The 20,999-nt window shown below is 40.7% G+C and overlaps 1 protein-coding gene across 3 annotated transcripts in view; it reads right to left on the bottom strand.

Annotated features, from left to right (window-relative positions):
* The window catches only part of DDX4 (DEAD-box helicase 4), an 81,488-nt gene that overhangs the window by 38,860 nt on the left and 21,629 nt on the right, over nt 1–20,999 (bottom strand). For all 3 annotated transcript variants that reach the window (XM_054987674.1, XM_054987673.1, XM_054987675.1), the window contains 8 exons: nt 13,125–13,205; nt 12,916–12,996; nt 12,596–12,634; nt 12,218–12,265; nt 11,922–11,966; nt 11,677–11,819; nt 8,560–8,712; nt 11–165 (listed from right to left, as the gene is read on the bottom strand). In XM_054987674.1, the coding sequence (XP_054843649.1) occupies nt 11–165; nt 8,560–8,712; nt 11,677–11,819; nt 11,922–11,966; nt 12,218–12,265; nt 12,596–12,634; nt 12,916–12,996; nt 13,125–13,205 (745 nt within the window). The remainder of the gene's footprint in view (nt 1–10; nt 166–8,559; nt 8,713–11,676; nt 11,820–11,921; nt 11,967–12,217; nt 12,266–12,595; nt 12,635–12,915; nt 12,997–13,124; nt 13,206–20,999) is intronic.

The raw sequence follows: 20,999 nt of genomic DNA, 5'->3' as shown, positions 1-20,999 counted from the left end.
CAATACTTACCCATATGCAAATTTTCTTGATTCAAGGAAGATCTGATTTACAAGTTCTCTTGTTGGCGCCACTATTATACATTCCGGTTCTTGCTGCTCTTTGAACTGAGTTGCAGAAACTCCATCTTGCATCATCTGAGCCAAAATTGGTATTAGAAAAGCTGCCTAAAGAACAAATATTCAGTTCAGAAATTCAACACTTCCAGAACATACCAAAATCACTATTTAAGAGGCAGAGTGTGCTCAATAAACTCAATTTACAGAGGCTACAAACGGTATAGTGTCTTTGTTCAAGCATGTGTTGTTTATTAAGAAACCTCCAATAAAGTTGTACTATCACTTGGAAGATAACATTCAGATCACTGTACCAAAAAAAGACCACCAGTTTCACTACAAAGTATGTATTCACCTGAAAGCAGCAACAGTATCTGCAGCAGTGATTTTTAACCTTTAATCCACTACCATACATCAAGTAAGCAATATTAGTAGATCCCCCACCAACGCTTCCTCCACTGATGGAGAAGTCTAAGATTTTCAGTGCAATCCAAAACAGAGTTCCTCCAGTCTAAGCCCACTGAAATTAATAGGCTTAGACTGGAGTAACTCTTCTTAGGATTGCATTGCCTATCTCCTTAGGGTTTGTTGTGCAGCTTAAAACAACTCCCAATTGTTCCTCAGAAACTATTGCAAGTGGGGAGAAGGGACTGCCTAAAATCCCAAATGTCCCCTGATGTTCTGAATGCCCATCATGATTTATAGATTGTCCCTAGGGTGAGGTTATGGCTCTAGCAAAGAAGAATATATCTATAAGAAATGCTCAACCAGAATACATATTTTTTAAGCAAACAAATTAATTCCTTAGAACAGTGGTTCTCAAACAGTAGGTAAAATGGGTAGCAAATCCAGGAGGGAGGTGAAAGAAGAGGGTGAGCTGGCAGTAGAGGCTCTGATAAGCATAAATGACAATGTTTAAACTTGTCATGAAATACACCCTGTTGCTCAATAATGCTATATATTTATACATACTAAAATACAATGTTCTGATAAAAATTTTATTAGATGGGATAACGCACAATATATATTATTACATACCATTAATAACCCCATTGATTCCTCATATGTTCCCCATCCCCTCCCCCACTTTTTCTATATTGACTTCCAACAGCACTGCAACCCCTTTTTCCTTTCCAAAATTCTAATCCTAATTCTTATTTGTTAATATTAATTTTAAAGGTTTACACTACACTACATCTTATCTTATTTAATAGTTCTTGAAAGACCATAAATGCCCTTTAACATCCCATTTTTTCCCATATACTCTTTCAATTTCCCCCAGTCCTCTATGAATTCTTTTGGATCTCTGTCTCTCAGTTTTCTCGTTAGCTTGTCCATTTCCGTCATGTGCAACAATTTTTGAATCCATTCTCCAACTTCTGGAATTTCATATTTCCAATATTGTGCATATAAAGTTCTCGCCGCCATTACCATATAATAAAGTAGCACTCTATCTTTACTGTTTATATCCTCTAAATGCAGAGATAGCAATAACATTTCTGGATTTCTTACAAGACTTCTTTTGAGTATTAAAGACATTTCAGCACACATCTTAGACCAAAAATCCCTAGCCTTTTCACATGTCCACCACATAGGAAACAAAGAACCTTCATGCTCATTACATTTACAACACTTATTCGATATTTGGTTATTAGCAATGGCTAATTTTTTCGGCGTTAAATACCATCTATATATCATTTTGTACCCATTTTCTCTAATACTAGTACATGTTGAAATCTTTAAAGTGTTTTCCATAAATGTTCCCATGCTTCCATTGTGATATCTTTATTACAATTTATTGCCCATTTAACCATTTGAACCTTAACCATCTCATCTTCTGTATACCATTTCAACAACACTTTATAAACTCTAGAGATTATTTTGTTCCCTTCCCCCAATAAAAGTTCTTCTAGTTCAGAGTTTTTAACTCTAAGTCCTGTCTTTCTTTGGTCAGATTCAAATATATCTTTAATTTGCCGGTATTGTAGCCATCCATATTTAAATGGCAATTCTTCATTCATTTTTATTTTAAATACATTCTTTTCAGTTTTTAATAGGTCTTTATAAGTAATCCATTCATCTCCTTTATATTCCAAATTCGGATTTGCCACCTCCGCTGGAACAATCCACATAGGTTTTTCTTCATTTATAAATTTCTTATATTTCAGCCAGGTCGCAAATATGTTTCGTCTCAAATAATGGTGTTGAAACATTGCATCCATTTTATGTTTGTCGTACCATAGATATGCATGCCATCCAAAGAGCTTATTATACCCTTCCAATATCGACAATTTATGATTAGATAATGACACCCATTCTCTTAGCCATACTAAACATATTGCTTCGTGGTACAATCGTAAGTTCGGTAATTGCAGACCGTCCCTTTCTTTAGCATCAGAGTACCTTCATTTTTACTCTTGGTTTCTTCCCTGCCCAAACAAATTCTGATATTTTTCTCGGCCATTTTTCAAACTGTTTTTTTGTCTTTTACTACTGGTATAGTTTGCAATGAGAACATTATTCTGGGTAGTACATTCATTTTAATTGTGGCAATCCAACCCATCCATGACAAGTTCAATTTGTTCCATTTTGACATATCTTTTTCTATTTGTAACCAAAGTTTATCATAATTATTCTTAAACAAATCAATATTCTTGGCTGTTAATTCTATTCCCAAATATTTTGTTTTCTGTACCACCTCACATTTTCTTACTTCCATCAGCTCCTGCTGTTTCTTCTTAGTCATATTTTTGGTTTATTATTTTCGATTTATTTTTATTAATGTAAAAACCTGCCAAGTCTCCAAATTCTTTAATCTTGTCTAATAATCTCGGTAAAACTTGGACTGGGTCTTCCACTATAAACACTACATTGTCAGCAAATGCTCTCAGCTTATATGAAAAGCCTTTTAATTTTATTCCTCTAATATTATCATCCTCTCTTATTTGTCTTAATAGCACTTCTAATACCATAACAAATAACAATGGTGAAAGTGGACATCCTTGTCTTGTATCTTTTCTTATTTCAAATTTCTCCGTCAGATCGTCGTTAATGCATATTGCCGCTCTTTGGTTTTTATAGATGGTTCTTACTGCCTCTATAAATTCTTTACCAAAGTCCATCTTTTCCATTGTTGCAAACATAAATTCCCAGTTTAAATTATCAAATGCCTTTTCTGCATCCGCAAAAAAAAGACCTACTTCCTTGTCCGGGAGTTTGTCATAGTACTCAATGGCATTTTAAACTACCCTCAAATTGTCCTTTAGCTGTCTATTAGGCAAAAATCCAGCCTGTTCTTCTCCAACAAAATCCATCAGCCAAACTTTCAGTCTATCTGCTAGTATTCTTGCAAATATTTTATAATTGTTATTTATTAAAGAAACTGGTCTGTAATTTTTAACATCCGTTACATCCTGTGACTCCTTTGGTATCAGAGCAATATTAGCTTCATTCCACATGTCTGGTAAGCCTTTTCCTTGCAGTGTATCATTCATCACTTTTTGTAAAATTGTTACGAGGTCTTCCCTCATTACTTTATAAAATTTAGCTGAAATTCCATCTGGACAGGGTGCCTTCCCTGTCTTGGCTGCATCTATGGCTTGATTAATTTCTTCCACTGTTATAGGCACATTTAGTTTGTCTTTCTTATTGGTTGAAATAGTTGGTAGATTTGCTTTCTGCAAATAGTTGTCAATATTCCTCAAGTCTGTTGTCTTTCTTTGGAATAACTTTGCATAGTACTTGTAGAAGGCTCGTTTGATTAGTTGCTGTTCTTTTAATTGTTTCCCATCTTCTATTATTATGCTGATTATTTTCTTTTCTCTTTTTTTCTTCAATTGCCAGGCTAGATATTTTCCTGGTTTATTTAACCCCTCGAATAATTTTTGCTGCAATGTCTTCAATCTCCACTCTAACTCTTTATTTCCAACAGCTCTTATCTGTTCCTGCAAAATTTTTATTTCTTGCACTATTGATTTTTTACCTGGTTTCTTCTTTAATTCTTGCTCTTTTTTAGATAGTTTCTCTTGCATCTCTTGACATTTTTTCTTTGTTTTTTCTGTCTCTGCTATTCAGAGTGATCGAAATTCCTCTTATCACTGCTTTATATGTATCCCATACCATCTGGCTTGAAACTTCCTGGTCTATATTAGTTTGAAAGAAATATTTACTTTCTCTTTTCATATGTTCCATATTTTCTTGGTTCTGCAATAGGTCTTCATTTATTCTCCATCGCCATTTTTTCTGTCCCATCATAGCTTTCCACAGCATAGGATTATAGTCTGAACTCACTCTTGGCAATATTTCAATTTTTTTTGTCCGCAAAGCTAATTCTTTAGTTGTCCAAATCATGTCAATCAGGTAGTTTGCCTGATTTCTGCTTGCTCCCTTTTAACTTTCTGTCCATTTGGAGGTCCACGACCCCATTAAAATCCCCCGCCATTATAATTTGTTCATATGAGTCATGGTCTAATTTTTCTGTTATTTCCCTATAGAATTGGTCTTTAGCTCCATTGGGTGCATATATTCCTACTACTAAAGTCTTTTTCCCATTCCCGTTTTTTTCCACTGCTACATATCTTCCATTTACATCTTTAAAGGTTAATTTAGAATCCATATTCTCTTTAATATAAATTACAACTCCTTTTTTCTTTTGTTTTGTTGATGCAAAACAAATTCCTTCCCTAGTTGTTTATTTTTTTAAAATTTGGTATCTTGATCTTTTATATGCATTTCCTGCAAGCATATTATATTACAATTTTGTTTCTTTAGCCAATGAAAAATAGCTCTTCTTTTTTGTGGTGAGTTGAGTCCATTTACATGCCAAGATATTAATTTGTACTCCATCATATTATTTTCTCACTGTTCTGGGAAAGTCTTTTATCATTCTCCAACAAAAACAAATCCATTTCATGTTTAGTCTTGATAGTGATTCTTAAAGCCTGAAACTGAAAACTCAATCCTTCTGGCAATTCCCATCTGTATCTGATGTTCTTTTCTCTCAACTTTTGTGTCAATTCTCTATATTTTTTCCTCTCTTGCAGAATTCTTCTAGGTATTTCTTTCATAATTCTGATCCTGTTTCCATCCAGTGGTAGGGGATTTTCAAAAGGACTCTTAATAATTTCTTCACTCATCCTTTTGGTTATTAGTTGGATAATGATGTCTCTTGGTAGATTCTTTTGTTGTGCATGGGCGGAATTGACCCTGTATGCCAGATCCAAATTTACTATAATTTCTTCTGGTTGTTTATTTAGAAAATCTGCTAGAATTTCTGTCATTTGTTCTTGCACACTTTGCGTAGTCGATTCTGGCACGCCCCTAAATCTCAGCTGTCTTTCCGTTATCTTGCACTCCATCACTGCCACCCATTCCTGTAAAACTTGGTTCTCTGCTTTTAAATTGGAAGCCAAATCATTTGTCTTCTGTTCCACTTCTTGAACCATCTTATTTGTTGCTTGTAGCTCATTTTTAACTCCATCAATATTCTTAACTAATTCTGCCTCGTCCGCTTTAATTAACTCCTTTATATCCTTTACCAAGGTTTCTTGCATCTTCTGTATTGATTAGCCCAGCTCTCTATTTCCATCCGTAACTTTTTTCTCCAAACCTATAATCGCTGCATCTATAGAGGCCTGCCACTCCTTGTCTATTTTTTTCGTCATTCTTGGGCTCAGCTTGGAGCCACCCCACGTGTAATGATTTCAAGAAATGGGTGCATGTATCTTTAAATGCTTGGTTTGAGCTAGATGAAGAGTGGGGGTGAAAGAGAGGAATGAGTGAATGCAGTTTAGACTAGGAGAGAGAGAGAGAGAAAGGAATCAGTCAGAAGAAAGCAGGCTAGCTGTATGCTGCTTGAATATGTTGAGGTGTTTATGAGAGAAATATAACCTGTGTAGAACCTGAACTGAGCATGTTTGTGAAAGGACACTCAGTCAGGGAAAGAGAGGCCAGCTGTGTGAATGAGAGTAAATGAAGTAACTTAAAGAACCGAGAACTACGTTTATGAAACCGATACGCTTCTAGACTAAACAAAAGTTTATTTTTGTTTTGTTATATCCCAGTGTAGCTGTCATTGCTATATCCCATTCCTATCTTCAGGGCCACATAGAACCACAAAGGAGCCTGACGCTTAGGAACGTTACCAAAGGGAAAATTTAAATAAAATATCTTGGAATAAAATATTCCTGGTGGCAGCAGACTACCCAGAGGGTTAAGGGATAGATTAAAAGAAAAATCTACCCTAAAGAAAGTAAAGGTCATAACACCACGTGTCCGCTCTCTTTCTTAAATCTGTTTTTGCCTTTTTTTTCTCTTTTAAATTAATATAACTCATTTTTAATGTCCCAAATAAAAGTTCTTTCAAATTGGTTCTAAAATGTCGGGCGCAATTTCTCTATGGTATCCGATGCCTTCCTTTCCCTCAGTTAAAATGGCGTGCTTCCGCTTCCTTCTTCCATTTCCCTCGATCCTCTTGCGGTATTTCGTTTGTTTTGCTTCCATGTCTTCCAATGTTTTGATGCTCTTCCTGCTTGGTCTGAGCCTCTCTAGCCAAACAATCTCTACTCCACAAACTTTTGTCGTCTCGCGATATCTTCCTCCGCTATTCCCACACTCCCTCCTCTTCCGCGCCGATTATCTCCCTCAAAACCGCAGGTATGCATAAACAATACTTATTTTCACTTCTTTTGTCCTTTAAACTTGTCCAATTGAAAATTTCTTAATCAATATCTTTTACTTGTTATGTTTCCTTTTTAGTTCAGTCTGTAAATTGTTATTTAAATTTGGTCTCTCTTCCCCAATTAATCTTTACCTTGCGCTCTCTTTTCGGGTTGTCCATGATGTTTCCTTCGTTTACAGTAAATCAAAGTTAGCACTGAAGCTTGATTTCTGACGATCTTATGCCAATTTAATGACTCCAAAGATACTGCAGAGTTAGTAGCTCGCCCTTCTCCGAGGGGACCTCAAGGTGGTGGGGAGATTCCTTGATTCAGAACCCACCCACCCCCGCCACCGAGACCACACGCTCTCAGGGCCGCATAGCGTTCTGGACCCCCTTCTCCCTGAAGGGGGGGGGGGTGGTAGCAGGTGATCGAGCACCTCGCTTGCCCAAAACAGTAACTTGGATAGCCCAACTCCTTAGGCTACGTCAGATCGGCATTAATCCCAAACCGGAAGTCACACACTAAAATACAATGTTAAATGATATGAGGCTTTTGCTTTTTATGTTGATACGGGCGTAGTACAGACTTCCTTTGCAAGATTCTAGATCTGGGGCCCTCTCCAAAAGGTTTGAGAACTATTGCCTGAACTCACTAGTTTTTCATCTTCGCTTATTTAAATTTTTTTTACATTTATTCTTTTATTGTAACAAATTGGAATTTTGAAAATTTTATTTCAAGCTAATGAATATCTCTAGCATCTCCAGTAAAAAGGATCAGTGGCATTAAAGACTTCAGCCTGTGATCCTGGAGAGACAATGCCAGTCTCAGTAGACAACAAAGATGGGCACAAACTGAAATATGAACTGAAGTTTGTCACGAACCACGCCGGTTCGTGGTTGCACATTTTTCACAAACTTCCATGAACTGGTTTGCTGGTTCATTTGGTTTCTTTTCCAGTTCCTTTTCCTTTGAAACTGCCCCACTGGCTTTTACACCTGATCAGAAGAGCAGTTTCAAAGGAACACTTTTCTCGCTGCTTGCAAGCAGCGAGAAAAGTGTTGATTTCAAACTTACCATCCCGCCAGCTTTTTTACCCGATGGGAGGGGAAGGAGGGTTCCCTCTTCTCCCTCTCCTGGGGGAAAAAAGCAGCAGGAGGAGAAGTTTGAAAGCAGTAGAAGGGGTGCTTTCAGTTTCAAATGCCCTGTGCTGCACCGAATCCGGCACGGGGCATTTGAAAGTTTCCTTTCTCCGGCTGCTCGCTCATGGAAGGAGAAGGGGACCTGTCAGTTTCAAACACCCCGCACCAACTTCACCCAATGCATCGGGTGATGCCAGCGTGAGCTGTCTGAAAGCTCTCCTTCTGGTTGCTAGCTTGTAGCAAGCGGTGAATAAGTGTCCCATCACCTGGAGGTTGGCAAAAGGAAGACAAACCATGAACCATGAACCAGTTAATGAATTGGGGGAAGTTCGTGAAAAACAACAAACCACGAATTGCAGTTCGTTACATTTTCCCAGTTTGTGCCCATCTCTTGTAGACAATACTGGCCTTAATAGACCAACGGACTGGTCCACTGTAAGGCAGCTTTATGAGTTCTAAGTTAAATTACATGAACAGTAAATAATAAACAATGAGAATTGGTCCATGCACTCTACAGCTTCTAGTGCTTCCAGAAACTTACATTGTCATTTTAACTCTGTGGTATTTCTGCAATCTCACATTTTTTCCGTTAAATAATACACTTTTCATGGCATCTTGAAAAAATTACATATACCAAAAATCTTATTAATACAACCACTCAAACTGCTACTGAAGATAGCAAGATTTTGCAGTTTTATACTTACTGTTTTTCCAGATCCTGTTTGGGCACATGCCATTAAATCACGTCCTGCCAGTACAATAGGAATACTATGCTTCTGCACAGGGGTAAGTTTGGAATATCCAGCTCTAGCAATATTCTTGATTAATGTTTGACAGAGACCAGCTTCTTCAAAGGTCTAAGAAAAAAGTTGACACATTTTACTTATACACATTCTCTCTCTCTCTCTCTCTCTGAAGTATGCTACCTAAGCACACTTTGGCTGCATATATTCTAAGCATGAGAAGTTGCAACTTTCCAATAACCTTCATACACAAAGCATGAAACAAACCGTAACAGTTTGATCAAGTTCTCATTCACCATGATAAGCAGCCCCTAGGTAATCTGAAGGTATGTGGAGTAAATAAACGCAACTCTCTGAGTAAATAAACTCAGTTCACCAGGCATCAAGGTCAACTGAGAGCTTGATCAAACCTAGATATTTTATTTCATGTTCCACCCAGAGAAAGCAGAGGGAGGGTGCACAAGAATAGCAAGAAGTTTCATGCACACCTGGAGTTTAATAGCAGCATGTTGTGTCACCTGGATGCAGCCTTATCATTTAACTACATCCAAGAACTAACGTCGTCATCTAACATTTCAGGTTATCCAACAAAGTAGTACATAGATCCAAAGAAGTTAGCTGTGTTAAGTCTGTAATAGCAAAATAGTAAAAAGTCCAGTAGCACCTTTAAGACTAACCAACTTTATTGTAGCATAAACTTTCGAAAGCCACAGCTCTCTTTGTCAGATGCATCTGAAGAAGAGAGCTGTGGCTCTCAAAACCTTATGCTACAATAAAGTTGGTTAGTCTTAAAAAGGTGCTACTGGACTTTTTACTATTTTGCAACCAAGTAGTACACATATCTAAGGCATAAAGTATCAATAAAAACTGTAAGTAAAGCTGTGTTTAGTTTATTTCTGGCTATTGTACATGTAGCCATTAACTGCATTGAAAATGTGGGGTTTTTTTTAAATCAGAAGACAGTATTTTAATTAAACAAAAGTGTTTCTACAAGAAACAGACTTGATACTATTGTCCAGGCAACACTAATACCTTCTTCTTCAGTAAACACAGTTTTGAGAGTTCCACAATATAGGGGCTGATTCTAGAATAAGCATCGATGATAGGCAGCACCTTGAACTATACAAGCTCAGAGGCAATATGACATCACACTCGACAGAGATTAACTGTATTTTAAGGTAAGTGAAACTATATTCTAAATTAGCTGAAAATTCTGAACCTTTTTCGCAGGCTGCTTGCAAAAGACAGACTGTCCTGACATGTTTGATTAACTGTTGCATTTGATTGTTATAAAGGCAGAATGTTATTTTCTATCTTCATCTTTGACCCAGCAATCTTTGTGCAATTTGAAAACTTTTGCAACTAGAATCATCTAATCCAATTAAGTCAACAATCAATAATGCACTCCATTTTAAGACCATTTTAAGACAAGCTGGAAACCTGGGGATTTCTCACCATATCTGAAATAATGTACTCTTCTTCACCACCACCGTGAGGGGAGGGGGGAGAGTGTATTAAACAAAAAACCTCAAGAAAAGTTCTGAAAAAAGTACAGACAGCTTTGTGACATTTTGGTTGCTCTGAACAAGAAATATTTACAACTTGTGTTTGAGAATTCTTCTGTAAACTAAAGCAATTACCTACCATCTTGCACTTTCTTTAATAAAGAGAAAACCAAGAATGGCTGTTGCACTAAGCTCTGGAAGTTTCCTCCAGGACATGAACTTCAAACTGGCAGGGCACCTAAACCTCAAATACCAACAAGAATAAAGAGAATTCTTCCTGGTTCAAGGTATAAGTTTATGGACAGTCTAACAAAATTCAGTAGAAAAAAAATCCCTGGCAGGAGATGAATTAGGCCACCAGATTTATTTTAGTTTATTGTGCCCTCTTCTGGAAAACCAAGACCTTGCTACTCTATCTTTTGCCTCAATGCACCCTACACAGCACCACAGGCAGAATCTGTAAAGTTTACCTGGTACTAAAGATGGGCACGAACTGAAATACAAACCAATGTTCATCACGAACCAAGTCGGTCCACGACTCGCGAACCAGTGGTTCGTCAGAGCCCATTTCTGACGAACCGTAAGGAACTTTAGGCCGGTTTGTTTGGTTCGTTTTTTGGTTTTTCACTAGAGGTGTGCACCCCCTTGGGTTTCCCGCTCAGGTTTGCAAACAGCAAGAAAAGTGCTGCTTTCAAACACCGGCTGCATTTCAGCTGATGAGAGGGGGACCTCCTCTCCCTCCCCTCAGTTGAAAAAAGCAGCAGGTGTCTGAAAGCAGCTTTTTTCAGCTAATGGGAGGGGAATCCCCCTCCTGTCAGCTGAAAAAAATGCTGCATTTGAAAGCAGCCACTGCTTGGCTGCTTTCAAATGCCCCCCTTTTTTTCAGCAGAGAGGTTTGAAAGCAGCTTTTTTTTCAGCCAAAAAAAGCTGCTTGCAAACTCTGGCAACTTTCAAACACTGAGGGATTCCCATCAGCTGATGGGGGATTCCCCCCCATTCAGATGAAAAGTGGCTGGTGTTTGAAAGCAACACTTTTCTTGCTGCTTGCAAGCTTTACGAACTAGACAAATTCAGCCGCTTTTCACGAACCGCCATTTTCTTGGTTCATGCCCATCTCTATCTGGTTCAAAAGACTGCGATTCAAACTATTGGGGTGAGCTGAGGCCCCAAAGCAATACTAAAACCCGTCTAAGAAATTTGTTTTTCCCTCTTTTCCAGTCACTTAAAGGCTGTTCTAAACTAAACATCTTTTAGGCCCTACACCTAATGATTTCTTACTACTACTGAGCTTTTAGTAGCTATGTTCTCATGTATATTATACAGTAGCTAATATTGTGATCGTTTGAAATTTTATTTACCAAAAAGTGTAATCTACCTTTCAATCTGTTCAAAGTGGCTTAAAGTTTAAACTATGACACAGCAACTACAGACCCTTCCTCAGTGAAGCCAAAAGATAAAGTTTTCCTTAGATCTTTCCCCATGCTTTCTTGAAGGAGGAGGAATAACTAGAGGTTAGACTTAAGCACTTTATATTAAATACATACTCAGGAACATCAGATGATAGATCACTAACCATAATTGCAGCTGGGCGATCGAGTCCTGACACTTCCACAAGAATGTTATCATATTTGTCAAAGTTTATTCCTGTCTGGTAATGTGCAAAGATATCATCTTCACTGTCTGGTGGCGGTGGTGGTATATATGTCACCTTTGGACCTACAAATATAAAAGTGCAGTAGTAATTTAATTTTCATGATGTTACATTTAACACAGCTTAAATCTCTCTCCTATTATTGTCTTTTTTACACTGCAACATACCTGCAAAGTCACCCCCTTCTCCATCACCATCTGATTTCCACAAACCTTAAGGGAAATAAATGTTTAGAAGAAACTGTCAGTAGAAGAAGGAATACTGCAACATTTTAATATCTGCACATATTTAAACAGGTTGCTTATCTGTATCTGATGTTCTTTCAGTAATCTGTGCAGTCACACTGATGCATTTGCGGATTCAAACTGGTCAAACTCCCAGAGCCAAGCTTAAAAGGCTCTTTTAACTCTGGCTCCACTCACCATCAGTATGATGCAAATAGACCACAAAAAAGTATACTTACTTTTCCCAGCACCTCCAATTACTTCTTCATTGATTCCCTTGTAACCTCCTGTTATAAAAGGGTATACTGAAGCTATGAGACTACATACAAAGAAGCACCAATACAATACAACTTGAAAGGATAAGGCATCTCATCAATTCAGTTCACTGAAGGTTTAAAAAAAAAAGGTGGATTTGGCCGTTTTGAGAAAATTGCTGAAAAATTAGAAGACAATAATCACATATAAACAAAACAAAAGAAGGTAGTGAACATGTAAAGGAAATGTAATAATCAAATCAAACTAGAGTTAACTATGGCAGAAAAGAAAATTCTGTTTAGTTCTTTCCATACACAAAGTACTTAAAACACTATCGTGGAAGTCATTTGGAAGGCTTTTACCTCTGCCTCTAAATCTTCTTCCTCTATTTTCAGCATCACCTTAAAAACAAAAGAGTACATTTTGAATAATAAACCTCCCATCGACTGTTCAGCAAAAGGCTTCTATCCTAACTAGATCTTTGTGTGCTACCTTTACTACCTGTTCTGATGTGCCACCGCTTTGCTTGTAATAACTGCAAATGACTCTAGCCTATTTTCTAATCCGATTTATAAAAATTTAACTTATGAGAAGACTAACACAATCCAGTATGATAATGTATATTTTCCTCTATAAAAAGGCTTCTCCCCATACCTGAACCAAGTGTTATTTGAACTCTTACCTGAGGAAGCACCAAACCCCCCTCTTTTAGAACCAAAGAAACTAGATTGTTGCCCTCCATCTTGCATCTCATAATCATTACCTGTTGCAAAAAAAAATTAAATATTTTATTCTTAACAATGTTCCTTGACTGACAGGTGCAAGTAGTAATAATTCCATATTGAAAGCTTTTATAAAACTTTGGTTAATGAAAGTACTAACAGAGCTTACTTGTAAATAGCCCATGTCCTCCTCGGCCACCTCTGATAGATCCTCTTCTACCTCTATATGTATCACCGCCATCAATCATTCCTTGGAAACCAACAATGCAGAACAATATTTAACACACACTGCACAAGCTAAGAAGGGGGTGTGGGAGTGCAGATCTGAGGGCCACCAGGAAAGGGATCCTCAGCCTGTTCCCTCACACATACTCCATGTACCCCACTTGTCCTGCTGTGATCGATTCAGAAGCTGCATTTTTCAGAAAGGTGTCCAATACCTGGACAGTGTCTATTTTACACTCCTAGCAGGTAAAGATTTCAGTCTTAGTACCACATAAACAAACAAGATGAATTCTTTACATGTCTTTAATTTGTTCAGTGCCACTGATCATTGCTCAAGATGTAGGAGCTAGAGCATGAAATGGACTCACTGTGATTGTTTCGTTTTCTCTGTGTAGCAGGGTATCTATATATGAGTTAGTCCTCTCACTTTTAATCACAGATAGGACTATACTGAAGATCTTGCAGACTACTTCAATTTCTGGTGACAGAAACATCCCCAGAAAATGTTTTACCAGCCAAGAAGACAGTGTACCCCTATGATAGCATAAGGAATGTCTGAATCCAGCCCAGCTCTACACAGGTGAAAAAGACAAGGTATAACTGACAAGTGGATTCTCTATTCCTGATGGGGTCCTGACCATCACCCATATTAAGAAAGATTACTTTCCGTTCTACCAATGAACAAGAAACCATCACAGTTAAGCAGTGTTCTTTTCCCCTTGGATACAAGGAGGATATCAATGTACAGGATACCAAAAGCTTAAAGTGCACCAGCTGGGAAAAGGATGGAAGAGAACCTGACAGAACACTCATCCATCAAATGTACAGCATGCCTAGGCACAGAGGTCAGGTTTGCAGTATTTCATTAATATATAAGCAGAGGCCCCGGTAGCTGCCATTCAGTTTTCCTAAACGGAAACATTTGTGGAGTATGATGCTGCACTGCCCACACCTCTGGTGGAGTAGACAGTGATCCTGGTTGGTAAAGGGATATACTTGCCATTGCATGCAAGTATAACCCTTGCCAAGATCCATCTGCCAAGAGCAGTACTGTATAATTTCATCTCCATGTATGAGGTGAAAAAAAAATAAAACCAGCATTCGAAAATAAAAAAAATTGTACATTGGATGTGCCTCTTAAAGGCTCTACATTTATTGTATTTGTGTCACTCCTGCTTCTGCAGGTTGTTTAAGCAGAAGGGAGGGAGCACTAGTACTTGGTTTCTGTGAAGGGAGGAATTATCTCAAAGGTGTTCATACACATTACCACTGCATCCATGTGCAAGATGCCTAAGCTCTTTCTTTAAGGACAGGGCTGAGTTTCAAGACCTTCCTGGTCAACATTACCTCAGACAGCATTTTACATGAAGGAAAGCAGTACACTGGGTAGGGAGGGACAGGATGTCAGCTCTATGTCCATTTATTCTTTTGTGTAGGGACTGAACTCTTGGTCCAATACAGAGTGGAAGGGTGGTCCTGAAACTTGATAGCACATATAACACTGGAAGATGATTAAGTGAATGAATCTGAGATGGTATAACTGGTGTTGTTAAGTCCAGTGATTGTGTCGTTGGACATGCACTCTCTCTGCGGTAGTCCCCACCTGATGGAATAGTCTACCTAAGTGAGGAAAGCTTCCACTCTCCCGGCTTTCTGCAAATTGCACAAAACTGAATTATTCGGTAGGGCTCAGAAAGATGCTTTGGTAAAGAGACCAGGACCATTGATTATTCTACCGGATACTGCCTGGTGATGTAGACATGCTCCTACTGGGTAGTTTCTGTGCCACTAAAGATGTCATATTTAATTGTTTATGCTTTGTTTCAGTGATGTTTCAACTCTGTGTCTGGATTTATGTTTTTTTTTATTCTACAACCCACACAGTATCAAAGTTGTTCAGTGAATGTTCTAGCTGTTATTACTGACTCACACTTTAGTCTCAGTGAGAAAGGCAGACTATAAATAAATAAATAAAAATATGGGGACAGCATTCACATTTTAGTTTATTGCAGGCCCTGGTTCCAGAGTCCACGTTAGGAAGTGCACTATTTGGAGCAAAAAGTTCTTTAAGGTTAGGGGGCTGTCTGTGGGCAAGGAAAGGTTTGCCTTCCAAAGCTTGTGAAAGAGGAATATCATTGGCCGGGATAGCTGGACATCAGTGATGTAGTGAACTGGATTGAGCTAAGAACTCTATGTGACCACCAGTGATGTTTTCTTTGAATGTATCTTAGTAGCAAGTTATCCACTGGTATCATTCTGGCTTTGTTGAGCTATTTCCTTATAACATCAGGTGGGTATTCTAACTCCAAGAATGTCTGTAGTAGATCCCAAAGGTGGGAATCACTGGCAGAGGGAATGGAACAGATGCAGCTGTAGCATAGAGCTTGGCTGTGGATGATAGATTGTTTGGAGCATTTAGGAACATGACCGGAAGCATGTTTGCTAAACAGTAGGGTTCCAATACAAGGTGGGTTTTTGTAACTTTTGACGGTACATTGTTGGTGCCCATTTTCATTTATACATGTTTGTTTAGTTTTATTAGCATTCCAAATAATAGCAAGCATTCCAGTCAGTTATTTAATAATTGCAATCTGATTTTTTGGTAGGTCCTTGAAAGACAAGGTATTCTGTTGTACTGACAGCTCAGTCTGCATGTCCATTTGGGCAGCATTTGGTAGATAAGATTGTTGTCCCAGAGTTGTTACTTAACAGAAGCTATGTTGTCTAAAGTTAGCTTATACATTTTTGAGAGTTTACGATAGTTTAAATAGCTCACAAAGTAATTACTATTTATTAATTGGTTCACCAGCAGTAGGCTTGTCTGTATGATAATGAATAGGTACTAGGATTACATATGAACAAAATGAAAAGAAACACGATTCTCCCCTACCCCCCACTCACACAGTGAAACTATATTGCTTTTTATGATTTAAACTGTTCCCCACCACCCTCTTTTCCCTCTCACAAAATAAGTTTGAATAAAATTAAAAGTAAAATTTACAGGTACAATGAATTGGTTTAAATTTCCACATTAAAAGTAGTCAGGAAAGATTTTCTCTAATTATGAGAAATACATAAATGTTTTGTGTTTTACAAGATGAAACTACTACAACAAAAGGAATTTTCCCTCTGTTTTTAGTGGAATAGAATAATAATAATTAAAATATGAGAGATTCAAAAACAAAATGCTAAGTATCAAAACATGATAGCTATATGGTTGGATGACAGAATTCAACTGATTATTTCTGTGCTGCTCTTCTGTATTTTTAAGTATTTACATTGCATTATTGTAGTTAATATGCAAGTTTTATTGAACTGCTTTCATGGAATATAATCCACTCTGAGCCTGCCGGTGCGGGGAGGACAGAATAGAAATCGAAACAAATATAGCCCTCAATAACCTTGTGGGGAATAACCTCCTTTGGGTTATTGTACAAATGTACAGTATCAAAGGACTGTCATTAATGGGAGCAAACTGAAAAACTGCCTCCCCCCAACCTGAGAACCCTCCAGATAGTGCAGTAATACGATCTATTAGCTTGGTTCTTAAATCTTGATTCCCCCTCCCTTTTTAAACACTTTTTTTAAAAAAATCCAATTCATTTATTATTATTCAGTTATTTCGAACTGGGATTTTGCTACCTTTATGAAGGGTAGGAGGTTGATCAAGTTTTCTCTTTTGTGTAGATTTTAGTGAATCCATGTACTTTTGCAGCAGGGCTAGTCCTGATTCTTGGTCCACTCAATAAAGCTGTTTGACTTTAAGTTAGACGAATAAATGGAGTGGTTGAGCCACTTGTATTCTACTTTTGCTTCATGGTCTGTTTAGTATTTCTTTAGGTAAGTCAATGATTAGTCTGGGAGTCGTTATGATGGAGTGTTTTTTGTTTTCTAGCAGCTTCCAGAATTCTTTTCATTATTCTCCAATCTGGAAAAGTGGTCATTATGTCTCTCAGAGCGTTCATAGCTGAATTTAGCAGACTGACTCGATAGGCTTTGAAAATTACTGGAACAATGTCTTTTTCTAGATGTGGTTCTAGTTAGCTAGGAATATGGAAAGATCTTTTGCTATTGATTTCTTGTCAAACTCTCTAAATGTTAGGTTCTGTTGAGGTGTTACTAATTCCTTTCATGCATGTCTTCATTCTCTTTTTGCAGAGTGCGGATCTCATTTAGCAAAGTAAAAGAGATATCTAGAGCAGTAAGTTTCAGGTATAGCATTATTCAAAGTGGTTTGGAGATCAGTGAATTGGTCAGAGAGCGATTATATAAGGTTTGCTATTTTGTCTAGGATATTAAATAAGGATGCAAACGATGAGTCTGGGAGGATAATCAACAGTGCTCCTACCACGTTTCTTGCTGCTGCTGTTGTACTTGCTTCGTTTGCAGCTTCTGAGTCTGTTGTCAAGGCTTCGGTTGCAGGAAATCTTGCAACCACTTCGCTACTTTGCCGTTTTGTTTCTTGGTGTTTGTGTCATGTTTTCCTCTATCTAAGGTTGATTTTTAATTTAGTAAGTAGAGGGTTTTGGAGCAGGGTGGGAAGGAGCTCATTTCTCAGGCGTCAATCTTCACTGATGCAGACGCCATGTCCCCTAAGGTGGTTCTTAAGTTTCTGTCATGTATTAGTATAAATACTGTGGGAACACTGTTCGCAAGGATAAAGGTTCCATTCTGGTTATTACCCAGAAGACCCTTTAGTGTTAACTCATCATTGAGATGTTGGATTGATGCTAAGGGTGCAATGTGGCATTCCTTCCACTGGAGGAATCAAGATTAGACATGGGCACTAACTGCATTACAAAAGCAAACAACACACAAACCGCCCGATCGTGCATTCGTGATCTGGCAGTTCGTGAGCGTCCATGGCCAACGAACCAGCGTTCGCAAGAAGCCCGGTTCATTGCGCATGTTCGTGGTTCGTGAAGCAGGACAGTCAGGCACCATCAATCAATTCCCTTGGAAACGGAGCCAGGGGAATGGCTGAACTCTGTCTGCACTCCTTCTGTCGCTCTGGAAACCCAAATGGAAGCTCAGCTTATCTTAATTGGCAGGTCTTCCTTCCAACCATGGAGCTGCAAAGTGGTTACAACTTGAGAGAAGACAACTGGGGGAGGGGGGGTGTTCTGTAGCCATGGGCACTCAGATCTCATCCCTCCTGCAAACCGTGATAGGCAGCTCTGACGGCCAACCAGAGACCTCCTGTGTTGGTCTATGAGGCCTGTGCTTATAAATAGCAGTGGGCTCCCAGGCTGGGTTTCACTTTCTGCGAGCAGTGGAGTGTGACAGAGCTGTTGCTTGCTACTTGCTAGCCTTTGGGGGAGACAGAGTATAATCAAGCTTGGATTTGGGAGATAGGGATCTATCTCCTCTGGTTCCAGGGCTGCTGCCTGGCTCTGGGGCCAAGCTCAGTGGGCACCTCGGCTGAGGGCTCACATTGATTGTTAACAGTGCCTGATTGGGTCAGGTCTGTGGGAGTGGTGGACTAGGGCTCTAGTCCCTCCCTTCCTCTGGTACCAGGGCTGCTGCCAGGCCCTGGGGCCAAGTACAGTGGGAACCTGGGCTGAGGGCTTACATTGATTGTTAACAGTGCCTGATCGGGTCAGGTCTGTGGGAGTGGTGGGATAGGGCTCTAGTCCCTCCGACCCTCTGGTGCCAGGGCTGCCTCCAGGCCCTGGGGCCAATCTCAGTGGGCACCTCGGCGGAGGACTCAGTGTCATCTTTTCTCTCCTCAATTCTTGTTTGCTGGCACTATGGAGCTTCATGTGGTAGACAAGAGTGGTCGTGGGGGGAAGTGCAGAGATTGCCCCGGTTGCACCACGGGAAGCAGTGCTGTGCAGGGCTCTGGAGCAGCAGAGACTCCCACTCCCAAAAAATCACCTATTACTACTGTGGAGGAGGCCGAAGAGCTCTTGCCACCAGCAGAAGAGGCATTCTTGAAAACGTTTGAGGAGGCGGCCGAGGGATACTTGGAGGAATGGTTGGGGTTCGAGAAAATATCCAGCCCGTCCCCATCCCAATCTACCAGTGCTGTCCCTGCCTGCAGTCCACCCATCACTCCGTCTTCCATTGCCAGCTCTGTGGCAGCCAGTAACCCTTCGTTTTGCCTCCCCTGGAACCGTTAGCAGGCTATGGTTCAACCTCAATGTATAGAGGCACTTTTGGGCCCTTCCGGCTCACACCCGTGTAGTATGTTATGGCATGGTGAGCAGAGGCAATGACTCAAAGTACCTGTCATCGACGACCATGACTAGGCACCTGAAGAGGCACCATACAAGCCTGTGGTATCCATCCTCGGGCAGCGAAACTTCCGTCGGGGGGAGACAGAGGGCCACCAGCTTGTCTGATCTGGGATCGGTGGGAGGGTCACCGGAATGCACCCCGAGCAAGAAGTCTTGCCCCGAGGGTGCTGCTGGTGGGAGCGGAAGGATCAGCAGGCCACCCTGGGGAAAGGTGTTCCATCAGGGTCTGGGGTGGTGCCGCTGAAAAGGGTGAGGTCTAGGGCTCAGGAGGCAGGCGTTCATTTGGTGGCGAAGACGATTGCCCTGCAAGAATTCCCCCCTACTGGTTGTGGAGGGTGTGGGATTCCAACTGCTGCTCCAGCACTTGGCCCCATGGTTCTCTATGCTGTCACGGCGCACCGTTGGGCATTGAGTCATGCCTGTCCTCTACGAGTCAGTGCAAGACATGGTGCGCAAAGAGCTGTCGGCCGCCCAAGGCAGAACATTGCACTTCACGTCCGACCTGCAGAGTGGTTGCCATCATGGGTACCTTGCCATCACCGCCCACTGGTGGCAACCAGAGGACCTCCGCCTCCCCAGGCCATGATCTGGCAACCGTAAAAAGGTGCCCAGCTTGACACCGGGCTACAGGGCAGTTCTTCTCCAGGCCTGGGGGATGGAAGAGGTCCACACCGGGAAGAACTTCGCCGCCACCGTAAAAGCGGCTCTGAGGGATTGGACGTCCAGGGTGGAAGGGTTTGTCCGTGGCTTCATGGTGACAGACGCGGGAGCCAAAATGTTGGCAGCCCTGAAAGAGGCATGGCTCACAAACTGCACCTTGTGATGAGGGAGGTGCTCAGGCTGGGGAGCAAGCCGAGGGACAGCTGGGACGAGGGAACCTTGCGGACGCACAATCTGCTCGACAGCTGCCGTCGCATCGCTTCCCACTTCTCCCGCAGCATAAACTCTTCCCGCAAGCTATTCCAGAGGCAGGAGGAGGGAGGGGACCCCGAGCACCAACTCTTCCAGGACCTGCCCACCCACTGGAACTCCACCTACATCATATGTCGTCCGGTGGAGCAGAAGGGCCCGTTGCAAGACATCCTATCATCTTCAGATGTGCTGAGGAATGGAAAGGAGCTGAGCCTCAGCTCAATGGAATGGAGAATCCTTGCCCAGATGTCCCGGATACTGAAACCCTTGAATGATGCCACTGAGCTCTTGCACTCCTACAAGGCCAGCCTAGTTCAGGGCATCCCTCTGATCCACAGGTTCGACCGGTTACCAGCCCAGGAGCTCCAGCACGAGCAAGAGCTGCTCCCCACAGTCCGGGACTTTGTCAGGAGGATCCAAATTTGCTTGACTGAATGCTTGCATCCTCTACGCTGCAAGGCGCCGTACCAACTAGCCTCCCTCTGTGACCCCCGCATCAAGGGCAGCATCGCCACGCAAGCGGGTCAGATGCAGCCCTGTAAAAAGGAGCTCTGCACAGCAGTGCTCCGTTTCAAGAGAGAGAAGGCAGGACAGAAGGAACCGGGCAGGGGCGAGGGGCAGGCAGTGGAGGAGGAGGCGGGGGAGGGGAGGAGGGAAGAGAGCCACGC

The sequence above is a fragment of the Eublepharis macularius genome, chromosome 8 (genome assembly GCF_028583425.1).
Source record: "Eublepharis macularius isolate TG4126 chromosome 8, MPM_Emac_v1.0, whole genome shotgun sequence".
NCBI classification, from domain to species: domain Eukaryota; kingdom Metazoa; phylum Chordata; class Lepidosauria; order Squamata; family Eublepharidae; genus Eublepharis; species Eublepharis macularius.
This window is presented reverse-complemented; position numbering and strand designations above follow the sequence as displayed.